The sequence below is a fragment of the Colius striatus genome, chromosome 2 (genome assembly GCF_028858725.1).
Source record: "Colius striatus isolate bColStr4 chromosome 2, bColStr4.1.hap1, whole genome shotgun sequence".
Classification (NCBI taxonomy): Eukaryota; Metazoa; Chordata; class Aves; order Coliiformes; family Coliidae; genus Colius; species Colius striatus.
The window spans coordinates 103,224,768-103,245,116 of NC_084760.1; the positions used below are offsets into that span (position 1 = coordinate 103,224,768).

The 20,349-nt window shown below is 35.7% G+C and overlaps 1 protein-coding gene across 12 annotated transcripts in view; it reads left to right on the plus strand.

Moving 5' to 3' along the window:
• Positions 1–20,349, plus strand: part of UTRN (utrophin) — a 367,525-nt gene that overhangs the window by 259,199 nt on the left and 87,977 nt on the right. For 11 of the 12 annotated variants that reach the window (XM_061991642.1, XM_061991648.1, XM_061991644.1 and 8 more), the window contains one exon: positions 18,385–18,514. In XM_061991642.1, the coding sequence (XP_061847626.1) occupies positions 18,385–18,514 (130 nt within the window). Of the gene's footprint in view, positions 1–4,330; positions 4,404–18,384; positions 18,515–20,349 lie in introns of those variants that run through there. The other variant, XM_061991653.1, reaches the window with a different exon arrangement.

Below are 20,349 nucleotides of genomic sequence, written 5' to 3' on the forward strand. Positions count from 1 at the left end.
TCTCCACTTCTCTGTGATTCCTTTGCTCTTATTTCCAGCTCACATACCTGATATTGTCCTTGTTGGTACTTCAAAATATAAGTGATGAAATTGCAGCTCTGTAAGATGTGTGCCCTTGATAGTGTCATCTCCTGCCCTTTATTTTTCTGGATTCTCAATCCTTGTATTAGCATTGTTTTTTTGCCTCTAGTTATTGAATAATCATTATTCTTCTTAAACTACTATTTTTTTCCCCTCAGATACATGAAATTATGTTTGTTTCAGCTTAATAGCACTATCTTTATTGGTCTTTCTCTCTGTTAATGTCTCCCCTACTCAGTGCTTGGCTTCAGCAGTGCTAGATAAATCAGTAGAGTATTATGTGACAATTTGGGTTAGTTCACATTTTGTGCTGCTGAATCTGTTTGGACAGGAGGAAATAAATGGTTTACAATTTGATTTTTAAACTTGTTTTAAATATAAATAATCTACCATGCTTTAAACACAAGCATTACCCATGTCAAAGTTAGTCACCTGAAACAGGGCTACAGATGTAGCCTGTATTTCCCAGATGAACAGAAATCTTTCAGGATGTAGCAAATATTTATAACTTTGGACTGACTTTTGTGGTGTTCAGCCAAGCTTCCATCATCTGTAGTACTTCATATTCTTATCACATACTAAATGCTGAGCGCAGTCAAGCGATGAGCATAGTGTGTCTGAGTGGTGAGTTGTGCTCTGTGTTTTGCAGGGGGCAGGGCAAGAGGAAGCTTATATAAGGAAACATGGATTTCCTATTTTAATTAGTTTCAAATTTTCTTTGTGAGAGAGTGGGCTGTAGTGATAGTCTTAAGAGTCCTGAAAAATTAAAAATGCTTTGAGACAATGTGAGGAGATTTAAAAGTACCCGAGTTAAAAAGTCATCTGTATTAAAGGTATCTATAGTTGAAGCTACATCACACTCCTCAAGTGTAGAAAACTCATCTGCAAAGGCACTGACACTGAGAATGGCTTATAGGGGGAAAAGTGAAGGCAGCTGCGTTTTCAGAGTTTATTGACAGTGTTTTTTTCCATAATTCCAGTTTTTCACTGTTGCTTATCCTTACCAGATCAGGTTCATTCTATTATTTCGTAGTCTTCAGTATGAATATTCATTTAGGATTTTGAAGAGTGTGATGCAAGTTTCTATCGGCTGCACAGACCATGCAAAAAAACCCCTCCAAACCAAAAAGACCATCACCCCCTCAAAAGTCCTAGAGGACCTCCCTTTTGTGGATATTTTAATCTGCCAAAAAAAGATGAGCTACACATGACAAATCAGTGAGCTGGTTTTGACGGTATGGAAATAGCTGGAATCACACCTGTATACAAGAGGAAATGATGCAGATGCTAACACCTTGTTCTCTGGAGATGCACTGAGAGCTCTATATCTTGCTTTTCTCATGGAAGTGTTCCTGACTATCTTTATGAAACTGTGCTTTTGCTAAAATACAGACTGCCTAAATGATATAAATGACTGTGGTTTAGCTTTCAGAGAGAGAACAGAACATTTCAAATTAAGTAAAAATGGGTACTCTTTTGCATGAATCTTGTTGGCATCTGTCTGCATAAATGAACAAATGTCTAGCTAATGCTAAATAATGCATATGTCTTGGATCACAGAGATGCTTAACTTAGCTTCGTTTGAGCTTAGAATGAAATGGCCAAGGACCTGTGAATGTTTGATTGGTAATTTTATATCTATGGATGGGTCATAAATATTTCAGATACTCTTCAAAGTTTTTGGAGTTGCTGTCTGTATTTCGTGTTTCAAAGTTGGTTTATTAAAGTAATCAAAAGCTAGAAGTTGCAAGTATTTCTTTGTTTTACTTCGCTATTAGCATTTTATCAAAAATGTTTGCATAGCTAACTGCAAACTCCTTTCTACTTGTTATCCCTTCACTGTGCCTGTAATTCCATTGTTCTGTTTACCAGCACGAAAGGTCTGTGAGGAAAAAACCTTTTTTTTCAGCTTTAACTTCTCTGTTCTATTTTAATGTGCCTACCTGACTTCAGGCAATGGGATTTAAGAATAAGCCCCACTTAATTATTCTAGATTTGTTTGCCTTGAATATTTTCTGTATTAAAATCTACTTCCATGTTAGGAATTCTAACTATAGGAATCAAAAGATGAGTATTATATCAGTACTGCCCTCATTTGTGCTCTTAGTTATCATTTAGAAAGGGCTTTATTATCTTGTTACACATGTCATCACATAAGACAGGAAGCATGCAGAAAATTGGTGCTACTTAGTGGTGGTCAGCTTTGCTGCTGAAGTATTAACTGATGGAGATGTGAGCTGTGAGCGGACGAGAAAGGAGAATCAAACAGTCTGTGGTTGGAAGAGGAGGATCAATACATACTCAGCGGAAGAGCTGCACCATGTGGTCCAAGGGACAAGGGTGTGATTGAAGCAGGATCTTGAGCAATCTGTAATCATGCTGCTGTGTGTGAAGTAGTTCTTCAATGTAAGGATGTATGTTAAAAAGCTATCAAGAGGGAAAATAGCCTCCCTAGTAGTCAGTCCACACTACTGAATGGTTTGAGAGCTCCTTAAGTGAACTTGTAATGGATAAGAGTTTAAGGTTCCTTGAAATTTTAAGTGCTCTGCATGTTTGAGAATCCTGAACATGGATTTTTAATGAAAAAGAGAGATTGTACTGTACAGAAAAAAACCCGCTGTACTGTACAGGAACAGTAGTATTCGTGAAGCTTTAACCGAGACTCTTTTTCTTTGAGGTGTGTTTAGGAGGAAGAAGTGGAAATTGTGGGTGGCAATATTTTGTGACAGGAAAAGAAAAATGAAGTTAATGCCTGAAATTAAATGAGTTCTCAAGTGGACCCTCTGGATTTGAAGCCATTGCTCACTAAGGATTTAATCAAACCGATTTGTGTGTTACATGAATGAGTCAGATGTGCATCACTCTAATCTCCTGGGCTATTTGTCAAAAAGAATGATGTGTAAACAAAAGCATGGAACAAAGAATGAAGTGTTAAATTGGGAGTGGTGTATTTTTAACTTTGACAAAAAATAAAAAAGGTGATGCTTCTGGCTGTATTTCAACTTGTTCCCAGAAGTCCAGCTGTTTTGTGATAAAGTTAGGAAAGTTGTAGTAGATCAGTACATAAAATAATAAACGGCCTGGATAATAAAAGAAAAAAAATATTCCATCACTAATTCAGAGTGAAGCAGGTTGTCTTACTGTGGGGAAAAAAAATTCATAAGCATTTCTGCAACATAATAAATAACTTCAGAGGGATTGCCTTTTTAATACTATCATTTTGATACAGATATTTATCAGTATATACGTTTCATTTTGCCCTTTTCTGAGAATCCAATATGTCATTTGTTTTAATCTAAGACTCCTATATAAACTTTTAAGACCTTATTGGGTCTTTCTCAAACCACAGAATAAAGCCCGTTCTTCTTGAAGGTTTATAGTTATCTAACAGGACATTCTGACATTGAGGGAAATGTGTGGGACGGAAATCAGGCTTACACTGCAGAAACAGAATGGTGATCAGCAGTTCTCAGTCCCTTAAAAGGCTGCAGTGAGTCCAGTGCCTCTTCCTCTGGTATCTTCTTGTCTCATGTCCCAAAAGACTGCTTTACTTTCATCGTTATTAGCAGTACACCATCTACTACTAATGAAATCTCAGGACACTTTGATGAACTAGGGTATACCAGGCAATCTATTTGCACTCCTGTGTCTTGAGCAGGAGGACCATGACTGGCTGTGGCCTGACCTTCACCTCTGTTATTCAACTCTCTGCATTCTTTTGACTCCACTATATCCTTATAGAGGTGTAGTTGCATGGTTATGGAGATGCAGTAGACTGGTGTTGCATATAATAGGATGAAGTTACATCAATGTTGTCTACTGTAGTGAAAAAATGGTTTTTTGTCTTTTCTGATGATGCTCAACCTTTTATTATCTTTTTGATTTTGGTTGTAGCTGCATATTGAGCAAATTGCATCAAGTTGTCAATGAAACTCCTATTTTTTCTAAGCTGTAAGTGGCCAGAAAAGTGTTCAGGGGTTTCAGTCTAGTATATGGGTTTTTTTAATATGAGATGGTGTTTCAATTGCATTAAAATACTGGATATTGCCTCAAAGCTAAGGACAGTACCGCAACAGATGAGCTTCCACGCTGGATCACAAAAATGAACTGGTACAAGGAAATGAGACAAGACCTGTCTATGAATGTAAATTTTTTTTTTTTTTTTTTTTGCTGAGATCTGTTTTTACAAAGGCAGAGAGCCAGGAAAAAAACACCGACACAGCAGCAACAAATCTGTTTTTCCAGCTGCAGAGAACTGTTGGAACCAAATGCTACAGTGGTGTGGCCATATTTTTTCCAGGAGCTTTCACAGTCTGCATCAGGTAGAGCTGAAAACTATTTGTCCTATTCCTACCTTTCTCATTCTGAAACCACTTTGAGGTACTTTTTTAGTATTATCACTGAGTCTTCTCAAATCTCATTTCTTTTTCTGTGATCTGTTTTGATAAATTTTTGATACAGAGACATACTGTATTTAGCAAAGCTGTTCACTTGTCTTTCAACATATGGAATAGAGCTTGCAGGGATTACTCTAAATCTTTTAAGAACCTCTTTACATAACTGACACTTTTCCATGTGAATTTTGTGCAACTGCTAGAGAGTTTTATCCTCCTTCATCAGGTGTTCTCAAAGATCAGAGTTCCCTCTCCATCATGGTTTCAGAGAAAAATGAATGAGAGCATTAGTTTATGATGTGCTCCATATTCTTAAACATGCAACACGAAAGTCTGATGTCACTTTAAAATCCTTCTGAAACTTTTCATATGCAGGCATGGGTGAAGAATCCATTTTATTTTTCTATTAAGAATATCTTCATCTAGATCCTGCTTCTTGCTGCTGCAGGCAGACACTTTGGGGTAAAAGAATATTTATTCCAGTTAACTCCTGAACTATTGGATCCTCAATCCCTTATTATTACAACCAGTAATCCACTCTAGGAACGTCAGCAATAAATTGGAAAAAATTGTGTTTCCATGGCAGCCACCCACTCTTATTTTCATGTAGATTTTTAAGATTAAAAGCTAGACTTCAAAATGGATGTTTAAAATAGGAGAGGGAATGGGATTCTGCTCTTTCTCATATTTTTCTTAGTTTTGACACTTTTGGTTTGTCGCTCTTCTAGAATACGGAAGAAATTAAAGGATAGACATTGGTTTAATGGGCAAGGGGGTATTTTGTAGGGATTTATGTTGTTTTTGTTTACAACAGCTCTTAAGCTCATCTAAGAGATATTCTTAGAAAGTTGTCATGCATCTGTGTCTCCTGACCTCGGTTTCATTGAATTTCTCTCACACTGAGCAGTTTGAAGGGCTGGGAAACTGCTAGGAACTGGAAGCAACTTTCATTTCTGAAGTTCTGATATTTCAACTTTAGCAGCCAAACAATGTTTAAACCTAAAATGATACTTAAAGATTTGGAGTGTTCTTTTTAGATAAACTGGTGAAAGCTATGTTAACACAAACATATGCATCCTGCAAAGCAAGTTCAGTGTTGTGCTTCAGAAAGGTGACATACTGGATTTAGGATTCCCACTCCTACACTTCCAGCTATTGTTGCTATGGGGAAAAGAAAACCTTTTTCTTTTTAGGTTTTTTTTTTTTCTTATAATCAGATTTGGAACCTGAATCTTCATCTTGTGAGGCCAGTAACGTGACTCCTTTTCTAGCATCTAAGTACCATCAGTGGTTGTCCACATTGGGTGACTCAGGATACTCTGAGCATCAACAATAAATACAATTCCTCTACACAGCGCAGTGCATGATAGGCCTGCAATGTCTACTGTCATTCCTCACAGAGTTACTGAGATCACTTTGTTTTTGTCAATAGTTTTCTGAATTTTATTGAGCACAGTGTAATATAGATAGAATGTATTTGTGTAAGGTGGCTGTTACTTGTTTGTGGAGTTTGGGGGGTTTTTGTGGGGATTTTTTTTTTTGGATGGCTGTTTTAGACATCTCTTTCTGGAAGGAGTACAATGTTGTCCTCACATCATTCATTTATTACTAACAAGCTATTTTACATGCTTGGTTGCTTGTCTTGTAATTTATTCACTGTAATACAATGTGGACATCTTAAAAGCATCCTGTACCACCCAAAGATTTCTCAACGGTCCTTTCTATCTTCTTGTTTAATGTTGACATGTCATTATGTCAAGGCTAGTAGTGAAGGAACTGTTTTCTAAAGTGATTATAAGTACTGTATATTAAATGACTGTGAAGCTTCATAGCCACATTTGCCAAACAGGGAGTACACATTGTGTAACTTCTGTGACATGAGCAACCTCTTCTGGTTCTGCAGTGAATGAAGATCAGCCTTAACTCTAGTTTTTGACAGTAATAGTGTCATATCTCTGACAGACACATGATTCTGCTAATGCCAGATGCCTGTTATTTGGTTGTCCTTATACCCAGTTTCTCTGCAGGACAGATTTTGGGGGCACATAGAACCTGCAAAGTTCTGCGGAACTTCAGCAAAACTTGTAGCCATTGTGGGCTGTTACTTCAATGAACAGGCATTGCCTGTAGTGAGAGAGAATATTTTAAAGCTCTTCTCAAAGAACTTGGCAGCTGCTGATGCTAATAATTTATTGTACACTATGATTTTAATCTTTTAGACCTTTCTTGTTCAATTAAAGTGTAAATGAAGAGAGAAAAAATATTTGTGCTAATGTTTGATGTTATACTAAAGTAAAACCATGATATTTCCCAGTTAGTTTTATAGCACTGTCATTGGCAATTTTAGTTTTACAAACAAGAATTGATAAGCTTTAGAGACAGTAGTGAACTAAAGCCATAAATCAATAGATAAATGTTCTGATACATTTATTTTGACTATTGTTTGAGTTTGGAATGGGTTTTAAACATTCCTTCAATATTACTAATGTATGTTAGTCAAAAAGTCCTAATATAGATAATAGAATGGATTGTAAAATACTTCCCCTCCTTTGAAGCAGCTGGTTTGCAGCTTACTTAAAAAAAGAAATCTAAAATCTAAAGTAGAATATGTTGATTAGTGAAAGGACTGTGCTTATGAGTTTACAAACAGTCATTAAAAAATGCAGATGGTTATAAATGTGTGATTCACTTGGGTGTAAATTAAAATTTTCAGTACCAACTGAGACTTTAGTGATTGAATCAGATCATTACTTTTAATGGTATATTTTTCATTAAGTCAGTGAAACAGGTCAGTAAGAATTTAGAATTAGCAGTAATTGAAGAGAGACTAGCAAATTGAGATACTGTTAAGGAAATTACTGGAAAAATACATAATCTTTCTGTTAAATATAACTTCAGGTCATCTTCCAATAATTTTCTTTTATCCCCCTCCTTATTCTAGGTTTTATACAGTTTATATTAATTTACCTTGGAATCAATGTGACATGATGCCTGGGTTTTGGATTGTGGGTTTTTTTTGTGACACCCCTCCCTCCCAGAGGCTAGAAATTTTTGTGAGCATTCACAGCCTTAAAAGGGATGAGATTCAAGCCAGGGAAGAAACCCTTCAACTGAACAAAGTGCTAAAAATATATCATCTTGATGCTTTGAAATAAAGAAGGGAAGACTCATGTGAAAATATTTTAGATTAAATAAATGCAGAGAAGGGAAAGAGTGTAATTTTTTGATAATTATTGATGGTATCTAACAGTTATACCTCATACATTCTTTGCACATGATTTTCCATCTAGAGCTTTGAAACAACCCTTTTTCCTGTAGTAGTGACTCAGAACTCTCTAAACTGAGAGTAAAAAAAAAGGTTAACAGTTGAAACCTAAATATTGTGTTTCAAAAATAGTCTCTTCTAAGTTTATTAGACTTTTTCTAGAGATTGGTGCTTACTAAACCTGGCAGCTTTTCAATATGAATAAAAAAATATGAGAACTTGAGATTATGTATGTTTCTTTTAATTGCTTGTTTTAAAGAAAGTTTCTAGACTTGAGTCATTAAAACAAGAAATGCTTAGCTTTCTTCTATAGAGTGCTGTTGATTTATTTTCAACAGCATTTCTAACATGTATAAATTCACAGATTTTTCTAATTAAATACAAAGATGTATATTAGTCATAAGGATTGCAGAATTCTGTTTCCATTTTTAAAATTTAAAGTCTATTATGCTTTTTACAGAGAATTTAGCTGCAAATTGCAAATGATTTCTAGGTTGGAACAAAAAAAATATTGCTGACAGAAATACTGTTTGGTACTTCAGAAGTACCTGGAGCTAATTTACTCCTGCAAAGTTGACAATATATATCTTTGATTTTGTTTTTTTTCTTTGACATCATAAAGCCTGGTGATGCTGTTCTGAGCTGCTGGAAGCAAAATAAAGCTACAGGGAAGGATACTCTTGAGTGCTATCAAGGTAGCTAGGGGGGAAATTGCAAAAGCATACAGGATTTTATTGTGGTTTTCTGTTTTGGTTTTTTTTTTCTGACGTCTTACTCGAGTGGCACAAACTGGAGTGTGCCTTTGGCCAACACGTATCACGCCCTTGCGCTTCCTCTGTATGTGAGGGACTTGTCCACATTGGCAAACTGTTTCTGTTCCTGACACTGCTCTTGTGGATTGAGTTGAAAAGTGTAAACGTTTGATTTGGCATATGAGGCCTTGGGGAGCTTATAGAAATCATACATAGCTCTACTCAGCCTTACACAGTAGCTTCATATGAAGCGTGATCAGGGTCTGCACATGCTGCTTTGTTGCTGTGACTGTTCCCAGAGCCACAGAGCAGCCGTGCCGTTGGCTGAGTACATGCACACCAACACCACATGAAGTAGAAGGCATAGGAAATACAGAAACCCTGACAAGTGGCAAGGAAAATCTATAAAGCTCCATGCTGCTGAGGTTTTAAAACTTTGAGAGATACTGAATACAGACTGAAGAGGGGACAGCATGTTACTGGGCAGAAGTATTTTCCTTTGCTGAGGAGTGCTTAAAAAGTATCTTTATTAGTTCTGCATTCTCTATGAGTTACTGATGATCAAACTATTTCCATTTTTCCTCTCATATGTAGCAGATAGGGCATGTTTATCCAGCAGTGCCGCACAGATGCTAGTAACAAAGGAGCTGTTCAGTAAGAGAAATTAGCCCATGTAGAGATCTAGCTGACTGCAGTTGTAGTGCTCTTGCAGGATACACAGATTTGGGTATTTTCACACTGCAATACTTTGTTCTTTTTAGTCTCTGTTTAGTTCATTTTTTTGGATATGAGAAGGAGGATGACTCCTGTACAGGATTTGAAATCCAGTGCTTCCATGTCTGACTTAGGTACAGTCCCAGTTGTGGAAAGCTGAGAGTGAAGCTCTTGAAGGTCCTTGAGCCCAGGTTCAGAGAACTACTGGAATTTTTTTATTCCCTAACTCAGAAACTTCCTTTATGACATTGTTGCTTCATCTTTCCTCATTGTAATGGATACGTTCATAGATGTAGCGTAAGGTTTTTGTTACATTTCCTGAACGTGGGAAGGAATGTTTTAGAACAAGATGATCAGTGCTGGACACATACAAATATAAGCTAGCTTAAAAGATGCTTGTAGAGTTGTACATACTTAATTTATATCCAATCACAGGGTCTTCCATGTCAAAGTGTTACACTGAGAAGCTGAGCTAGAAGATGAACTATTATTTGTAATAATAAATAGTCAAGTCCAACACACATTTCTTACTAAAGAAAGGTCCTAAAGTCTACTACAACTTTTCTTCTGTGAGTATTGGTAGAAGTGCTATGACAGTGCTAGCCTTTCTTGGTGAAAGAAACCTAATGAAAGATTCCTTGAACGCTTTCTAATACTCAGCACTTAGTTTTGTGTTGGCATTCTGCAAAGATCAATTCATTCTGCAGTGGTGCTTAGAGTCTGCACACAGGTAGTATGGGAACTGACCATGTAGCAGGTTTTCCAACACTAGCGATGTGCAAGCAATCAGCATTTTTCTCTATTGTGCTGTGTTTGTGAGGCTCAGAGGTGGCTCAGAGCTTGGATGCAGTGGACGGAGCTGAACAGAGATGAGGTGATGTGTACGGGCAGAGAAAACGTGCTGAGGAGTCTGAAACTACAGGGCAGTCATGCTTGGTTGAAATTTTCAATAGGTCAGCCTCATTTGGAATGGTTTTGTGATGATGTTGTGCTCTTCTGTATGAGCATGCAGATAATGTCTTTTGACATTTCTGGCTGCTAAGAGATTCTTAGTCTAGTGAGAATAGTTGCTTTGTTGCAGTTGCTCTAACCCTCTTTTCACCCGTCTCTTGTCCATAGCAATACTGGAACAGGAGAAAGAAGTTACTTAATACTGAATCTAAAGTTGTGGATTAAACTTGCATAAAGTAGTGTCTGGTAGTAAACATAGCACTATATACAAGACGTACCCCATAGCATGTAAAAACAAAGGTACTTTCCACCCCGGAGAGAAAGCAAAAGAACAAACACAAGGCAGATGTGAAACACATTGCTTAAAGCTTTTCTGGAAAGTCTTTGGATACCAAGGTGATGTGTGTGACCTCTACACACACATATATGTATATAAATATCTCAGATATACTTACTGCATTTTCATTATACTTGTACGTGAATGTGAAGAGGTTTTCAAGAAAATAATGATTCCTTTCTTGAGTTAAAAGCATTGAAGCTAGAGTACCCCATTACTAAATACAATAGAAATTAACTAAACTGAAGTTCTTTTACTGATTCCTCCTAGAATCTGTATTTATGATGTACACTTTTCATTAAGGGCTTATGAGGTAAGTAAATAGGTGTCTTGCTGGACTGCATTTGCACATTTTTGCATTTTAAATTGGCCATAAGTAAGTCCTCTGCTACTTAAAGCAAGCCCATAACCCACTAAAAAAACCCAATCCAAATCCTCCAGAACCTGCTGCATTGCTGCTGTGCCATAGAATACACATATTACAGTTGGGGCTTTCTTTTTTCACCTGTTCTTTCTTATGAATGTTCTGTTTTTTCATGTTCCTGTAACTTCTGATGGCAACTAGAACCAGCTGAAGGAGGTGAATAACCAGAGGGAATGTCTTGTTGCCCTTAAGGTATTCCTTCATTCCTCTCCCAAGTGTACCTGGAGAATTGTCTGCAGTAGAATAATTACCATCTCAAATGCTGCTTATTTTTTTGCAGTGGTGGTTTTAAAGTAGTTTTCCCTGCTGAGCAGATGTTGGAAATACTAACACATGATCCAGAGATAGGGCATTTTGAAAACGTGACCAAAACCAGACATCCAATATAATCTGTCATATCACAGTAACCACCTAAGTGGTATAAGGCTCTGCCAGTTTACATAATTTTGAAAATGGGAAGCCATAGCAGGAAAGTAGAGAGCAAAAAGAGACTGGGGGGAGAGGCAGACCTTGATGATGTAAAATAACCAGGAGACGATTGGAGGCACAGGAGCATGTAACCTAAACCATGAGATAGATCGTTGTGCAAGCATAAAAAGGAATTATAGTTTGAAAGGAGAAAACTTTCTGGGTGAAGCTCTGATAGTTTTGAGTCCTTTTTTTCCCTACTTTGAGCATCATTTGGCTGACATGACTTTTCCAGCTGATCCTGGTAATGGATGTTTGTTCTGAGCCAGTGTAGCTGCTCTTCTGCTGCCTGTCCTCTACTCTCTGGTACTCTACTGCATTGGGAGAATCCATCACTAGAGAACAGATTGTTGACTGTTCACTTGTTATTCAATTGTCTATCTAGACTATTTACATCTGAAGAGAAACCTGTGACTGTTTCTAAGAAGAGTGATTAACTTTGACAGAATTTCTACTTCTGAAAGGATTTCCAATAAAAGTCCCCTATCATGTGTGCATACATACAGAACCAAAATCCAAAACCAAAACAGGAACACTAGAGGTAGTCTCAAATTGCAATGAGTCTCTAGCATTCTGGTACTTTAATATTCAACTGGGCTATGGTGCCTGTGCTTTCTCCTGCAAAGGGGAATGTTTATTCCCTCACATAACTGATATGTTCTGAGACTTCTTGCACTGATCTCACTTTTCTGATTATTTGTAATTCATAGGTGATGTTATGTAGTACAACTCTTTTATTTTTTTTCTTTATGATAGGAGTTCATCAGCAAGGACCCTCTTGTACACTTGCCATATGGAGGATGATGTTACAGGAAATCTGAGTACTCTTGCTAAATTAAGTAATAAACAATTTAATATACAGCAGATGTGTCAAGCTGGAGGCACTGGGTGTTTAGGATGAATTTAAAAAAAAATTTTTTTTTCTTTATTCCTCCTCTACTTTTCCCTGTGTGTATTTTCTGATATAAAAAGCAGACGTTATACTGGTTGCTACCCATAAAGAAGAGATATGAATTTGACACTGACAGAGTTTCCACCATAACCTCATTGTTGGCCTTTATGTAACTGAGTAGTAAAACTTGTCCAAAACTGTACTGTTACATGCTATGCATTGCACACATTCACAGTTTGAAGCTAATTAGAGTTAGCATTAAGGACATTAGTTTCCTTTGTGTCTTCAAAGGAGGTAAAACTTTGATGAAGACTGTGGAAGGAATGTAACTTCTGTTCTCTAGATAGCTGTACAAAACAGTATCATGTGAAATGGAAGGATCCTTATTTTGATGATATATTGCCTTGTCTTGAAGGCTGATTTTTTTAAAGAGTGTAATCTCTTTAAATGTCTTTGAAATAGGCTCATTGCCATGGTTTGTTTGGCATTGTACAGTGATGTTTCCTATGGGATTGTTTGAGACTTTTTTGGCAGACAATTTAAAATGGCATTGCATCTTAGCTGACTTCTTAAGTGTCTATCTGAACAGCAGTTCTTGTATATGTTTGAATAAAAGTTCTAGTTTCTCCTGAAGTTTTGTATAAGCTGTTGTCCTGTTTCTGCCTGTAACAGAGCTGGTAACAGAGACTGGGGGGACAGGCAAAGGAAAACAGAGGAATTGTTGGGGAGGGGGGAGAAAAAAGAAGAAAGAAAGCCTTCTCTTTCAAGATTGTTAATACAGGATGATTGTCATGTTTCATAGTAAAGATTGGTGGGATTCATTTTCCTTCACCAAAAGCACATTGAAGTCCTTTGATGTAAAACCTAACGTGCATTTACGAGCAGTTTGGCATTTGAAAATGAGCTCCACTGCTAGAGGATGATTACTGCTGTTGTGTAAAAGTATTTTTTTTTCTATCAGAGGAAGAGTCAAAAGCTTCAAGAGGTTCCCTCTGTGTCCATCAGGCTCTGCACTGCTCATTTTCACTGTCTTTAGAGTGCAACCTGTTTGAATTCTTAAATTAGGTATGTTAAACAGTTTTTTTTTTTTTCTGAAAGCAGTGGTAAAAACATTGCTGTCCACAGGGAAGAAAATAATGTAAAAAACAAGTGTTTTTTAATCAGTTTTTTTGGTGTAGTTTTATTCAAGCCATCAAATTTAATGATTCTTATGCACTTTTTTTTTTAGCTGTCATGCTACAAGAGCTTTAGACCGAACTATTTTGAAGATAATATCTTTGGCAACAACTGAGGGATATACAGTGTGTGTGTGTGTGTTGGTTATTTTTTTTTCAACATCATTCCACATCATACTTAAACAAAAAAAAAAAAGCTGCAAACATTCTATGCTTTCCACTGCATAAGATTGTGCTCTGTCTAGCCATCCAAACTTCTCAGGAAAACCACAGCTTGGCTACAGATTGACCTAGAATCACAAAAAACAAAGTCTTATTTCAGTGGTCTACGAAACACAAAAACCAGTTACATAATATTATTGATGCTAGAAGATGTGTTAACGACCATCATTAGGCTTCAGTTTTTTGTAACCTTTTCTCAATTGAGCAGTGTCTGCCTTTATCCCTCGTTGGATTTGGATCCTGTAGCATCTCTAGGGAATGCAGGACTTGCAGCAGTTTCTCCTTCAGAAAAGACTAGAGGTTCTTTCCTGTCAAATCATTAGTTGTATGAAAAACAATTTTTATTTTAGTTTATAAGAGAAAGTATAGCCTTTTACTCTTTAATCGAAGAATAGCTTTTAAATGACTTTTTTGATGTAATCTGTATGAAAATTAAGCTTACCTCTACCATTATGACATAGTATTGAATTCTTTTCTAGTGCACAAAGGCATTCTTTCAGAGTCTCTGCAAGATTATTGTAAGTTAAGACTTTTCAAACAGACTTCTGAACATCTTTTTCTGATTTTAAAATGCTGTTAGAAGAATATGAAGAAAATAGCCTTACCATTTTTTGAACTTCTTTAAGAAGTTGAGAAGGATGTCAATTACTCTCTTAAGGCATCACCACATAAACAGATGCAGTTTGAGATTGTTGGTTATTAGTTTTTAAAATGTTAGTAACAGCTTCATATTTCATGTCTGTAAACATCAACAGTAGATGAGAAAGCATGCTTTCCATCTTCTATCTCTGTGACTGTACTACTGTGAAGCACCTTGTTTAAGAATTACAGATCTTTATTTCACATAATGCAAATCTATTAATGCTTATCCAGAGGTGGGTGATATTTTTAGGAAATAAGTGTGAGCGTTTGCACTCATCCCTAGACCAGAGTGGGGGAAGGGCTAAATAGTCTCAGTGAAAAAAAAAAAAAAAAAAAGAAACCAAAAAACCTGTTTCTGGCCTGAAGCATCTTATTTGATAAATCAAAGGGAATATCTGAAGTAAGCTAACATTTATTTGCCTCTGGTAAAAGACCACTGGTATACATAGTCTAATTCTCTCTTTTGCTGACATCTGTGCTTTTATATTCCTGACAATTTACTTTCTCTGTGCAGACAAAAAGGGATTTTGCTGTGGGCGTGATTTTCAGGTCTTCTCATGTCAAACCTGAGTAGCTGCCACCCTATCTGGACCCTATATTGTCACTGCAGCAATAGAGGCAACAAGTGCTAAGTGGTAAATTGAGAGACAATTTAGAAAAATGAAGCCTTCACCACTTACTTTTCTGTGGTCCTTTTTAAGAAGTCTTTTATGAGTGATGCAAGATAAACCTCCAAAACTTAAACTTTGTTTTAGATTCATCTATTTTAATGAAATTAATCTAAAGTACTCAGTATATATTGGAGAGGCAAACAGCTTCCTCCATTCCCTTTCCCCTTTCTTATTCTCGTGTTGGTCACTGTCACTGATTGTTGGAACGTGTAGGATTGGGTCTCATCTTTGAAGTCCTGTGTGCTCTATGTGTCTCTGTGTATCTCCAGGTCTTAATGGTTGTATATTAGGCACCATTTTTCTCCTTCATTATTTCTCTTTCCACAAAGATTAGGTATGAAGTAATTCAATGTAGATGCATGATGAGTTGCACCATGACAAATTAAATATTAGTCTTTATTTGAATGTATTCTATGTCAGCTGAGGTAGATATCAACCTGATTTTTCACATGGACATATGTCCAGAGGCCAAACTATTTACGTCTGAAATTTTATGTATACATGTTAAATAGTGTCTGTTGTGAGGGAACAGCTTTTAAACATACTACTCATGTTCATTCCAGTTGATTCTTTAATGATGCAAACAATTGGCAGAGACTCAGACACAACCTTAGTCTCTATGTGATCTTTATAAACAATCCCTCTTTCCATTCTTCAAGTTTTCTCAATCATCCTACACTCTATGCCATGGATTATTTTTTCCATTTAATTTTTGTGTGTGAAAGTAACAGTTTTTCCAAGCACTGAGTGCAGAATAAAGATGAGTAAGTAATGAAATGCTACAGGAGCTGCTGATTGGCACATAAAGCTACAAAGCAATAAACTGATATGAAACATGTGTCTTTATTTCCATGAAAGATTGCATAATGAGGTCTGATTTAAGTATGTTCTATTTTTGAGGAACAACCCATGTGTTTTCTTTGAAATTAGCTTTGCCTTCATCTGTTGGAACTATTAAGCTGATCTGCTCCTTGAATTGTTCTACACAAATGTGTACAATTCAAAAGATAAAAAAAGAGGATGTATATCAACAGTGCATAGTTTTGGAAGCCTGTTTCCTAGGCTTGAAAAATAATGTTAAGCTGCAATTGATGTAAATAGGTGCTTAAAGGATACATGAAACACTGTAAAAATTCAAAAATAGCATTTTTTTCCAAGCTTCTAATTTTCCAGTGGTGGAAAAGGCTTCAGTTGCAAAGCATTTTGGAAAGCCTTGCTTGAGGCAAATTCCTTGTCTATAAGTTCAGACAACAAGTTAAAAATGTTAGCTTCTGAGAAGACTTAGCTTTAACACTAGAAATCATAATCATATCTAGTGAAGAGAGGGCAAATGAGTTAGATTGTCTTGGTATAACAAATTAAATGGTATCTCATTTCCAAAGTTGTCATGGGGAAAACATGTTTCACAGTTATGGAGAGAGGAATGTATCAAAATGGAGAGGAATTAATTGACTAATGGTTGTAAACCAGGGAGCTAACACTTCTTTATTCTGATCCCTGAGTGGATTGTGTTTAGTGAGGTCCCGGGTTACTCTACAAGAGTCAAGTAACTTCAAGGATGTCCTTCATACCTGCAAAATGAGTGCTGCAGTGCTCATCTCAGTTGTTGCTTAGTGTGGCAATGCATAAAACATTTCAAGAATATAGTTTTGTGAACCCGTCTACCAATGGAAAAATCCTTCTAAGTCTCAAATGAGAATTTTAAAAAATTATTCTTAGCTAGTATTATTTAAGGTCAGCTCTGAAAACTGTTTGTGTTGACACTGCATCAGCAGACCAAATTTTAGATTTCCAAGGGCTTTTTTCTCCTTCTTTTGTGGGATTCAAGAGTGTCTACAATTAGTGTTGGTTTCTCTAGGAATCTTTAAAAATCCACATCCTGATTTATATAGGAAATAAGAATGAATTTGCAAATACATTAAGACTGTTGAAAGCATAGATGTTGGATTTGGTAGTCTGTTATCAGATTACTGAGGGAAGTGAAGCTTGTGTTTTAAACCGTTACCTAAAGTGTACAGTAATTGTACAATTTAGAAGTGTAGTATGTAATATGGTGGTATGAATTACTGCTGAAGTTGCACACAGCCCCTTTTTGTATAACTGATATAGCTTTAAGATAAATGAGTAATTTTTAAGCCTTAGTTGCAGAGCAGTGATAATTGCTTTGTGTCGTTCTTCCTTCCTGAAATTCTTCCTTCTTTCTTGTTTTTTTAAAATTACAGGTTTTATTTCTTAATAAACAAAGGATATGCTGAATCCTACAAAGAGCAGGACTTGGTCTTCGTATCGTCAATGTTACCATTACAAAAACATATAGAGATATCACTGTTCTGAAATTTTTTTATAAAAAGACGGTATTAAAAGTGACTGAAGATATATATCATTATTATTTGTTATCTAATGATGAATCTTGAGATGGAATGGGGCCTTAGCAGATTGTCACCAAAAGAAGCCTTGATTTTCTAATTAGAGCTAAAAAAATATATCAGACAAATTAAGCACAGAATTTTAATAATTTTTAAAGTATCGTCTCTATGTTTCTGTTGGTAGCAAATAATATAAATAAAATAGGCAGAGCAGTTTCCTTCTAGGTGGGATAATTCGATATTTAAAAAAATGAAGGGAAGAAAACAAGCATTGCCCTATTTATGAATGCTTTTTTAATAAAAGATGTTTGTAATTAACCCTTTAAAGTCATAATTGATGTGCAACAACATATCCTGAAATTAATTTCCATCAGTGTGAAAACATCCTAAAGAAACATTGATTTTTTAAATTTTTTTTTTTTCTGCATCTAAGGCTCAATTTTTTGAGCACAGTAAGGGTAAAAATATTTTTGGCTAATTTGAAGGATGTTTTTTCAGAATGTATTCTCATAAAAGTTCTGGTTACATGTTTTCCAAGTTAAAAAAAAAATAGAGACAGAAATAAGAGGTAGCGCTTTTTATGGAACGTAAAGTACTTTTGCAGTTCTTTTTAACTTTTGTAAAAATATCTTCTGAAGTTTCTGAGGATGCAATTTTCTGTTACTCCAGCTACCAAAAATAACCATTACTCTGTTGTTCTAATCTACTATTATCAATCCTGTTAATAGTAATAAATCCTTTAATTTTACTTAAGTTGAATGTAGTAATTTCAGGTTCTGTTAAGTGAGTGGTTTTTAAAACCTACCATCATTTTTCTTGTGTTCAATTCTTCTAGTCAATTCTGTAAAAATTACCCTTCTAGCCCTAATTAATTTCTTACCATTTCTGTTTCATAAAATTTACATTTAATCTTTTAGTCTGAATGACATGTTGGCTATTACTCACTAGGTCTGGTCAGAAAGGAGAAAATGGTATAGTATCTGATATTCACAAGATCAATATAAAAATAACATCCTTTCTCTCCCAAAAGGCACTGAGGCGTGAACTGAAGGATAAAGAGCAAGCCGTTCTCAATGCTGTGGACCAGGCACGAGTTTTCCTTGCTGACCAACCAATTGAGGGGCCTGAGGAACCAAGAAGGAGCTTGCATTCGAAAACAGGTCAGAAAATAGCCTTTTTTACTAATGGTCAAAACCAAAGAGGACTTCTATGTCTCTAGTACATATTTTATATACCAATTACTTAATTAGACATCAGAATTTTCCAAACCACATCTTGCTTGCTTTTATTTCAATGATTTAGCCTCAAAGTATTACTACTCTGCTTTCTAAATATTCGCAATTTAATGGAAGAAGCAGAAAAATATGTATTTCCTTTTCCAATTTTGGATTCAATACATTTAAATCATCAGTTCTGTTCTTGTCTTTTTTCTTGACACAGTAATATATGCACGTTAAATGTAGTCAGAACAGTAGTTCAAAGGTGCAAATTCAGATGTATATATTTTATTATAAAGTTTTACTCCACATGAATGTATTTAGTGGAGTATTTCATTGGTAATAAAAAGAATCTGCTTTAGGAAGGTAGTCATTACAGTATCTTAAAGAGTGTTAGATGAGTTATTATTACGGAAGAAACCACAACTATCCTAGAAATTATATTTGCATAGTGTTTGTTGAGATATTTGTCTATACCTGAGAGCAAGGCAGAAGTAATAATTTTCCTCCAACCTACTCCACATAACCACAAAATAGAAAAAATATGCTAAATATCTGTGTAACGAAGTTCTAGAATTATGTTTCTAATGCAAGCTATGTCATAGTAAAATCTTAATTTAATTACTTAAGAGTTGTTCTTGGAAAAACTAGTAATATGCTTTTACAGAAATATCAGTTGCTACAAGGTGTGAATAATTTACTGTTCTGTGTTATTTACAAAATTACACTATATCTGCTTGAAGCAGAAATTACTTTTTCTTCCCATAAATCTTTCTATACATCTCCATAGAAAACTTTTAAAGTTCCTTCAATGAAAACAATCAATCTTTCATATTTGATGTTATTTCTGTGCAGATTTTTACATGGCTTTGTATTCCTTGATTCAACTTTGTGTACAAGTGTGAATAGCTGGTGATTAAAGCAAATGAACCATTTTCCCCTGTAATTAGTTCTGGTACTTTAGCTACAGTAATATAACGTAGTATTTCCTTTCTAAACTCTTGAAAACATTATTTAGTCTGAAACTTACTGATATGTTGCATCTGTAATGTTTCAGTCGGTCTAAATCACAAGCAACTTTCCAGTTGAAAAATAAGGAATCTTTGCTTTGTATTTATATATGGTCATTCTTTCACACAAAAGTTTGAAGTCACAGATTCGTCTCTCAAAAAACAGAGAACCAACTAGCTCAAATGTTCACAATGCGTAAGACGTTATCAGTGTTAAATGTTCATTTTCTAGTTGGGGTTGATATCAGTGATTGACTGTTGACTGAAAGTGCAAGAGAAAACTTCAGATGATAAACTGTATCATAAATTTATGTTACACAATCTATTATTGTCATCATTATTATCATTATTGTACCACACGGATGGCAGTGACAGCAGAATAGCAGGGAATTTGATGACTGTGGTAAACTGTGTACCAATAGGATAGGTAGACGGTCTGCAGTGTCTCTTGGCATCATCTTTGAAAACTGATCAAATTTGCTCAAACGGGGAAGCTTCACAAATGTACATTGAACTTTTTTTCTTCATCTTTCTTTACACTCTGTAGTTCCACAGAGTTCCTTTTTTTGAGCATGTGGTGGATTAGTCTTGGCTACTAGCCAAACTTCCGTCCATCTACTCACTCCTCAGTAGGTTGGCAACAGAAGACAGGAAGAATAGGAGTGAAAGAAAGCTCAAGGATCAAGATGGAGAAAGATGTAGATCCCTTATAAGCTACTTTGGCTAAACAGTTTTAGCTTGGGGAAAATAAACTATATATTGCCATTT